We start from the raw sequence: 9,308 nt of genomic DNA on the forward strand, positions 1-9,308 counted from the left end.
AATAATACCTCAAACACACTAATTTCATGTTGATTTCAAGTCATATTCGTTGGTGATGTTAAAATTGCAACCACCTACTTTAATCTTTTTTTTTTTTTTCGCTTTTACTCCTTTAACTTGAGAAAGGATACTCGTGCTGTATGCACAGGTGAATTCTAGAAAACATAGATTTTTTTCTCGAAATACACAATTGTACGTATTTATGGTGATGTACATTTGTGTATCTCGAGAAAATCTATGATTCTAACCCATGCCACGTCAGTAAACATATGTCAGAAGGGGCGTCAAACGAATCATGGACTAAAAGTTTTAGAATGACCTGATTTTTTGTGATGATGATTTCTATAGTGAGAAAATCACCCTCACAAAAAATCAACCTATTTCGAAATTTGTAATCCTAATTTATAAGTTGAAGAATTGTGTATCCCCAATTTTTTACCGTTACTTTGTAATCATTTTTTATGGAGTTAAAAGTTTTGGAATGAGCTGAGTTTTTGTGAGGATGATCTACTCATCATAACGATTATCCTCACAAAAATCAGCTCGTTCTGAAGTTTTTTAATCATATAAGATAAAACTTTATCTACAATGTTGTCTCTAATCTTACCATATACACATATAGAGTAAGGATAAATGGACACTATTTTAGGCCAACTTCCCAACGCCCCTTTCTCTCTCCTGCCCATAGGGAAAAAAAAAAAGAAAAGTTTCTGATTTGAACACCCTGTGACATTAAAAAACATGATCGATGCAGTGGAGTTGTATATGACAAATAGCTCGGTTCACGATTCTGATCCGACTTGGTACATTTTTCGAGTTGAATCGTTGAGTAGAGGACCTCCGAGTTGACTCCAGGAGTTTTACCTGCAAATTTAGGGCTTGAAAACACTGGAAGTCCAATTCAATTGAATTGTCTCCACGTACACTACGAAGTAGTACAAACTATGGTGTCATATTTAATTCCATTAATAGGTGCGTTGACACACAAAAGTCAGTCTGACAATATTATAAGATCTGACACCAAAGGATTACTCGACATGTGTCAATTTTTCAACAAAACTGAAGAATATTTATTTCAGATTGTTGCCGCATGTGAACTTCGCCCTATATAAGTGGCCAACACCACCAGCCCACCCACCCTTCGTAGATCTCCAGTTCTTGCGATGGCGAAGAGCATATTAGTTACAGGCGGAGCAGGATACATCGGAAGCCACACAGTTATCCAGATTTTGTCGGGAGGATTCAAGGTCGTTATCATCGATAATCTCGATAACTCCTCTGAAATCGCCATTAAGAGAGTTGTAGAGCTTTCTGGTGATCTTGGCAAGAATCTCGTCTTTCATCAGGTGAGCAACAGATCGTGTTCTTCTTGTTTTGTTGTAGATCATACTTTGTTACTCTGTTTCTGTTAGAGATTATTGGTTAGATTGATTGATGGATGATTACTTCGAAATGTTGGAGGTTGATTCGTTTAAAACCACATATTTGATCTGTTTATGTCTTTATGATGATCGCAGACTACCCATATGTGTACTAATTTGGAAAATTTGAGGTAATTGGTGAATTGATTAGATCTTTGATGAATCTCCTTAATTTTCAATACAGAAAGATTTCTTGATTACTGTTCTTAAACTATATTTCTGTTGGAGATTAATGGTTCTGTATTTTGTGTAGCTTCAAATGTGACCGATTACTTTGAAAAATGGGAGATTAATTCGTTATGTAATTGCGTGTTTGATCTATATATGAAGATCAGAGTCTACTTATAGGTGTATTAATTTGGAAAGTTTGAGATAGAAGATTGGTGAGTTGCTTAGCTCTTTGATCAGTCTCCTTAGTTTCCAGTACATAGATTTCTTGATTTTGAGGTGGATTCCACTTTGTTACACTGTTTCTGTTGGTGATTATTGATTCTGCTTTTAATGTAGCTTCAAAATCAATTCAGATAATGTTGGAGGTTTATTCTTTAAATAATTACGTGTTTGATCAATGTATGAAGATCGCAGTCTACCTACCGGTGTATTAATTTGGAAAGTTTATTCTGGATCTGTGAGTTGATTAGCTCTTTGATCAGTCTCTTTAGTTTCCATACAAACAGATGTACTTATTTGGAAATTTTATTAGCTCTTTAATTTATGTTTGAGTTTGATTTTTGACATATTTCTGTAGCGTATCAATTCAAAAAGTGTGAGCTTAATTGTTTGTTGATAATGAAATTCGATCTATCTCCTGAATATCCAAACCTTCGTTTAATGGTCCAGATTGCTAAATTTTCTGTTTTCCATTGCAGATTGACCTTTGTGATAAACCAGCATTGGAGAAAGTTTTTGCTTCAACGAGGTATGGTTTTGATTGAACAGTTTTGTTTAATACCAAGCCACTTCTTTCAAAACCTTTATAAAATAAGAATCTTGGCAGTTATAAATTTCTTTAATTTGCTGCTCTAATAACATGGTGCATTTTGCCTTTAGATCGGTAGAAGAAATTTATTATAGTGAGTAGAAAGTATAGTGTACCAAAAATGGGTGGGAAATGAGAGAGAGCCTCACATGGACTCAAGGCTTGAACTGAAAATAAACTGGGGAGAGAGAGAGAGAGCGAGGGGGGGGGGGGGGGGGGGCTATGAATCGAATTCTCCCATCTGACAAAGTCTTCAAAGTAAATTCCCCCAATATCTCCTGAAATATAGTACCACTTGTACCATAAAGCTTTGATCATTAGAAGGTGCCACCTCGGAAAGGTGGTAAAGTTTTTGTGTGGTAGTACCACAGACTTGGGATACTTAAACCTAAAAGATAATAATGGTAATAACAGACCCTTGGTCTTTGCTTGACACTATTGAACCCTTTTCTTCTTGTCGAAAACTGATCATTCCTCATTTTCAATAAAAACCAAAATAATAGAAAAGAAAGAATCTTGTAAAGCAAGTTCCCTGTGTTAGAAAAAAATAAAAAAACTTAAGCATGTTAGCCATGGAACATGTCAAAAAAATTTCTTGGCAGCATCTTTTATGCATTTTGTCTTCCTTGATGTTAGAAAGTTTTGCATGATCTTCTCATTCATATTTGTTATTAATTTTTCATCAGTTTCTTTGATATTAGCTGTGATGGATCTATCCTTTATGAGTTTTTAGTCTTTTTGACTCGCCAAATCTTTTAAAATTGCTAAGCTTTGAGCAAGTGCTTCTGTGACCCCTAACTTCTTTTAATGACCATTAAGAGTCCTTAATATGACATTAGTGGAAGAATAATTATTTGGATACCTAAGAGAGATTCTTTACAAAGACTGAGGGTATGACTACCTGATGGATTCCTTAGGTTTGCTCTCTTGTTTTTTGCTATATTATATGCTCTGATCTTTCCTGTTTCCCTTCCCATTTGCATTGCAGTTTTGATGCTGTAATTCACTTTGCTGGATTGAAAGCTGTTGGGGAAAGTGTCCAAAAACCATTGCTTTATTATCATAACAACATTATTGGCACAATAAATCTTTTGGAAGTCATGGGCGCTCATGGGTGCAAAAAGGTATTAATCTCATCCGGTCTACTTCATCTATGTTGTCAAAAAATTTTAGATTTTATAAATCTGTGGTGATATATAATTCTTAGATTACTTCCCAGTTATGATTGCCCTTCCATTTTGCTTCAAATCATTCGTTGATATGTTAATGTTCAATTTTTTTTTCAGCTTGTATTCTCATCATCGGCTACCGTTTATGGATGGCCAAAGGAGGTTCCCTGTACAGAAGAGTTCCCCCTATGTGCGACAAATCCATATGGACAAACCAAGGTATATTTTACTCAATGATCGAACCACTAAAAGACAGATGTTGGACTTGCGACCGTGATGATGCTTTTTTATTTCCACTTCTTCGTTGCGCTGGTCTCTAACTAAACACTTATTCAAGATAATTTTTTTCTTTTCCTGACAAGTATCTTATACTCTCAAGCATCATCATCATCTGAAGATTGTGTTCAATAATCCATGCTTACCAAATTAGGATTTAAAAGAATTCTGTGCTCCACATTCCATGATGTTGCCTGCCCCTACCAAGAGTATCTTATTATGTCTATCCTTGCAGCTATTCATTGAAGAGATATGTCGTGATGTCTACCGTTCAGACTCTGAATGGAAGATTATTTTGCTTAGATATTTCAATCCAGTTGGAGCTCATCCCAGCGGCTATATAGGAGAAGACCCCCGGGGTATCCCAAACAATCTTATGCCCTTTGTACAACAAGTGGCTGTTGGCAGGCGACCTGCACTGACTGTATATGGTAATGACTATTCAACAAAGGATGGCACTGGGGTATGATTTTCATCTTCAGCATGTTCATTCATTTAATTTTATATATGTTTGTTTTCTTAAATTTCATATGGACAGGCTTTCAGTGTAGCTAAAAGTATAACAATATTTTCAAATGAAAACCCAGTTCACAGTTTGTATGCACACATCCCTTTATGGAATTATCTCCTCACAAGCAAGGCAATCAGTTCCCCAAACCCGAAAACATCAGTGGATCTTTTTTTTTTTTTTTTTTTGCTTGAATATTATGCCATTGAGGTTATTATAATAGGCCAGGCCTTGGATTGGTCAGCGTCGGAAATTCTCACTATTTAGATGACCTAACTAGTAACTATCTCACTTGACTGAAACCTCCATCGAAATAAATGTGGAAAACAGTCCAGAAGTCAGTTGACACAAGTGCATTCATGGTCATCAATCCAGAATTTCCTTCTGTCACCCTCCAGATAGACATGTACCCAAATGTGCACTGTTTCCTAACTCTATGGTCAATATAATGCAAATAATGGCAACATTATATGATGAGGTGGAAATGTGCAATAAAAAATAGCTGGTCTCACCTAAAGTGGATGACTTTGAGGCCTTGGCCGGTCCAAGGCTTGGACAGAGAGTAGTGCTTCCACATCACAAATAAAGTCACTACATTTTCACGACCAATGTACATTTTCTAGTTTTATCATACATACAAAATACCAAGTTCGTTGCATTGAATTTTAAATTTCAATTTTGTCATCACCGCCCTAGTTGGTGACCGTTACTTCTATTACTCATTTCATATCTGAAATACGAATCTTCCATTTCTTAGTAGAGCTTCTACAAGTGCCTAGTCTATGATTGTTTTCAATTTTCCTTCCGTTGATCTGATCTGTTTATTCTCCAATTTGCAGAGTGAATTATATTTTTGTGTTCATTTAAATTTATTTTAACTTTTTCTTTGGGGAATTTCCTTGACAACCATTTTAAAGAAATAGCCCCTGTTCTCACCATTGCATCCACCAATTGACCTTGCACAATTGAGTGCAAATTTTCAGTATCTTTTCCAAGTCTCTTATTTCCATAAAAAGGCATGTTATATCGATCCTTGATGTTTCCTTTCAGGTACGTGATTACATTCACGTTGTTGATTTGTCAGATGGACACCTTGCTGCATTGCACAAGCTATTTGATGCTAATATAGGTTTGTGCTTTGAAAATTGTCTCTTTTGTTCGTATCTATTTCGCTGGAAGAATGTATATGAATATCTGATAGCTTAACTGTTTCAGAATAATTACTGTAGTCATGTTAATCCATACTTATCTAAGTGGGACGCAATGCAAGAAATATTTTTAAGGCCCTTCCAAAGTGCTAGGACCTGCAAAGGAGGTTGGGAAACATAATAGGTACTTTATACAATGTGTATATAGAAGACCCTAAAGTGTTGTAGAGCATCATATGAGCTTTGAAAAAATGTTGAGGAGACAAGGGAGAAGCATAAAGGACTTAAAAGACTGCCTGTAACGTGTACGACTCATTTATGAAATGTAAGATAAAGATAGTAAGTTATGTTCATGTTGCCAACTCCAATATTGGGAATAAAGCATATATGATGATGATAATTTTTATTTTTTATTTTTCATATCATCACCTATTTCCGTACTTTTAATATCAGTATCGTTTATTGTAGATTCCAAACATGGATTTTTGACATATTTCATGTGTGTCTCTCCACGTGCATGTTCGTGCAGACACAATTTTTTCCAGCATTTGCAGCATTGGCAATTCTATTCAGAATCATACAAAATTGCAATTCCATGTTATCGGCCTTCAACTTACTTTGGATATAACTAACTTTTAAGAACCATGTCATAGGCTTCACGGTTCATGCTTTCAGTGATCTTACAGTTCATGCTATTTTTTTCCAAATACGTTTCAAGTTTTACAAAGATTATAATTTTTTTTTGGTTACCTGTCCAACCAAATCCATATCTTCCCAACCAAAAAGGGAAAAATAATTCAACTTAAATCTTTATTTTTCTTCCGGGGATTTCCACTGAATGAAGGATTTAGGCTTTGCAGTTCATGCTTTTAGTGTTCTTACAGTTCATGCTATTTTTTTCCAAATACGTGTCAAGTTTTTGTACAAAGATAATACTTTTTTTTGGTTAACTGTGCAACAAAATCCATATCTTCCCAACCAAAGAGGGAAAGATAATTCAACTTAAATCTTCATTTTTCTTCCAAGGACTTTAATTGAATGAAGGATTTAAATGAATGGGTTCTGACGAAGCTGTTTGTATCGCTCAGGTTGTGAAGTGTACAACTTAGGAACTGGAAAAGGGACCTCGGTCTTGGAGATGGTTGCTGCATTTGAGAAGGCCTCTGGAAAGGTGCTCTCCTCTTTAACAATGACTTTCTAGTAAATACTTTTTAACTTTACAAAGTAAATTTCCCCCCAATTCTAATTTCCAAAGAGAGATGAGCTTTCCATTTTCATGGAAATTTAACCCATCATGAAACATATCTGAAAAATTGGACTGCCAGATTTTTTGGTGCAAGTAGTCATCACCATTTGATTTTGTTTCATCTCACCAAATAATTGTTTTGAGTTCTGAGTGTTGCTTATTTAACTTTGGCCTTTTTCTCCTCACCAATGAAATAGTTCCTATTGTGGATTTCCCTTTTTTTTTAATCCTGGATTTTGGTTTCTGACCTGAAACATTTTGCTTGTCCCAGAAAATCCCTCTGGTTATGGCAGAGCGACGACCTGGTGATGCTGAGGTTGTCTATGCTTCAACAGATAAAGCAGAGCATGAACTGAACTGGAGGTATGTCTGAACCTAAACACACATGAATATGCTAATAAATAGAAGCATGTCTATCAATGATGAACTGGAGATACTTTCATGATCGACTGTGGAATAGCCCAGTCCCTAATAAAACTGATTAGAAGATTTTAACCTTTTCTTACTTTTTTTTGTGTGGTTAAATATAGAGATTATATTATGAGGTCGAGAGGACTTTCCTGCAATAACATCATTAAAAGAGAAATAACAAAAACAGAAAATACATTATCAATGACCACAGCAAGTGATTGGATTCATTACAAACAAGCTCCCATTTGAGGGGTTAAAAACCCATTGAAGAAGACACCCTTGAATTCCTCAAATTGCTTGCACCAAAAGTAGAGAATCTCATGACACTGATGATCAATGCCTGCTAGTCCTTTTCTTTTCTTATGAAAGCTCGTCAATTGTGCTCTTTCCATATCCCCACTATGACAGAAGGGATTGGTGAACAAGGGATTTGTTTCCTGCCAAGAAAACTACATTGCTACAACTTTTAAATAAGGAACAAATTGATTTGGGGAGAACCCAAATATGAAATAGACTAAATAAATAAGACCCGATAGAATACACACAACTATAGTGAATCAGAAGGGGACTGACTGACTATTATTTTTGCATGTATTAGAATTGTGACTAAAATGATACCCCTATACCTAAGAATAAGATGTTCCAAAGTAAGAACTCTATCAAGTGTGGCAGACCAAAATTAAGAGAAAAAAATAATCTTGGAAGGTACACGTGGACTCCAAATGGAATATGCCGGAAACTCAGGGCGCAATGAATCCTTGGCTAAAACATGGTAAAAGGATTTTACAAGGAAACACTGTCCTTACTATATTTCTAATACCATTGAATCCTCATCAAGGGCGAGATTACACGGGACGATACAAAGTTGATGGGACTGCTAGCTGAACCCACTTTCCAATTATTCAAGTTCCTCCTAAAATCGAGATTCCAACTGTTATCTCCACAATGCTGATCCTTGAACTCTTGCGCTGTCAACTTCTTCATCAAGATGGAATAGATAATCAATGGAGTGTCACCACACCAAGTATCTTCCTAGAACTACGCCTTGAGCACTCCTTTCCAAAACCAACCTCCATAGGGCTCTTTAGCATCCTTGTTTTCTAACCTTTTTATTATCTTATTCTTGAAAAGTTGAAATATGGACTGCTAAAAGAAAACCAAAAATACAGGTTGAGGAAAAGAGTTCATGCATTAGGCTATTGAAAGTTTCTAATTTTTCTGATTTTCTATCTATACGAATCGATGAAGTTGCGATCTTCTTTTGATTGATTTGAACTTGCCATCTTGGCAAGTTGGTTGAAGTCTGTTTGCTGTATTGCCACCTACCTGGGTTCAATACCCTCCTTCATCTGCTTACTTATTGGGGGGTGGCCAACAAATTCAATAGTCCAGAATCCAGATTGATTAGTTGGTGGGCCATTGTTACTAGTTCATTACATGTGCAGAATTTAATTTTTGCAGTTTAGCCTTCTTCTTTTTTTTCGGTTTTAAATTATGGATTTTAATTAATGGACTTGCAGAGCAAAATATGGGGTTGACGAGATGTGCAGGGATCAGTGGAACTGGGCAAGCAAGAACCCTTGGGGCTATGGATCTCCAGACTCCACTAATTGATCAAAATTCTGAGTATCATCTCACAATAATCTCATTCCATCCTCTTTTCCTTTCCCACCATCTTTCACTTATCATTCACATTTTACTTGTGCTTTGCTCAGAAAAGCTATTGATGTTTTGAGCTCGCTATTCTCACACTTATATTTAACTGATTAACAGTGTACTTTGCATTCATGTGTTGGTAAGCTGGCTTAGGCAGAACCCAACCCAACCAGTGAAGTACTAGCTGTGTTGCCAGCATTAAAAAAAATGATATCTGGTTTTTCATTTGCTCAGTTTGGCTTGCGGGTTGCTGCTTCGTAGGGGACATGGTTCGTCAGGTTATGATAAGATAAGGAGTCGTGCTGCTTATCAAAAAGAAAAAGGTAAGGAGTTGTGCTGAAGTGACTGCGCAGTACACTGCGTTTCACACTGTGCTGATGTGGAGGTGCACACAGAATCATAGATTCTTAACTTGTATCTCGAGGAAAAAGCATCCGTGCACATATCCACGTCATTGCAGTGTGAAATGCTGTGCCTTGCACAGTCACTGGAGC

General features: G+C 36.2%; 1 protein-coding gene across 1 annotated transcript; it reads left to right on the plus strand.

Moving 5' to 3' along the window:
* Window positions 1-1,066: 1,066 nt before the first annotated feature.
* Window positions 1,067-9,047, plus strand: LOC147381885 (UDP-glucose 4-epimerase GEPI48-like). Its single transcript, XM_086429856.1, has 9 exons — window positions 1,067-1,346; window positions 2,291-2,340; window positions 3,389-3,524; window positions 3,687-3,788; window positions 4,081-4,308; window positions 5,404-5,482; window positions 6,590-6,672; window positions 7,019-7,110; window positions 8,679-9,047. Exons 1-9 carry the CDS (start codon window positions 1,164-1,166, stop codon window positions 8,770-8,772), a joined length of 1,047 nt encoding a protein of 348 aa, XP_086285982.1. The 5' UTR covers window positions 1,067-1,163; the 3' UTR covers window positions 8,773-9,047.
* The last annotated feature ends 261 nt before the right edge of the window (window positions 9,048-9,308 follow it).

This window comes from Akebia trifoliata, unplaced genomic scaffold (genome assembly GCF_017979445.1).
Source record: "Akebia trifoliata isolate Shusen 1 unplaced genomic scaffold, ASM1797944v1 Contig00203, whole genome shotgun sequence".
NCBI lineage: Eukaryota > Viridiplantae > Streptophyta > Magnoliopsida > Ranunculales > Lardizabalaceae > Akebia > Akebia trifoliata.

What these genes read in the sequence shown, in the direction of transcription:
- LOC147381885 (XM_086429856.1), top strand. Translation starts at nt 1,164, where the DNA reads ATGGCGAAGAGCATATTAGTTACAGGCGGAGCAGGATACATCGGAAGC. An exon ending in GCGCTCATGGGTGCAAAAAG is followed by an intron (nt 3,525 to 3,686) that starts GTATTAATCTCA and finishes TTTTTTTTTCAG; the next exon opens with CTTGTATTCTCATCATCGGC. An exon ending in GCTATTTGATGCTAATATAG is followed by an intron (nt 5,483 to 6,589) that starts GTTTGTGCTTTG and finishes TGTATCGCTCAG; the next exon opens with GTTGTGAAGTGTACAACTTA.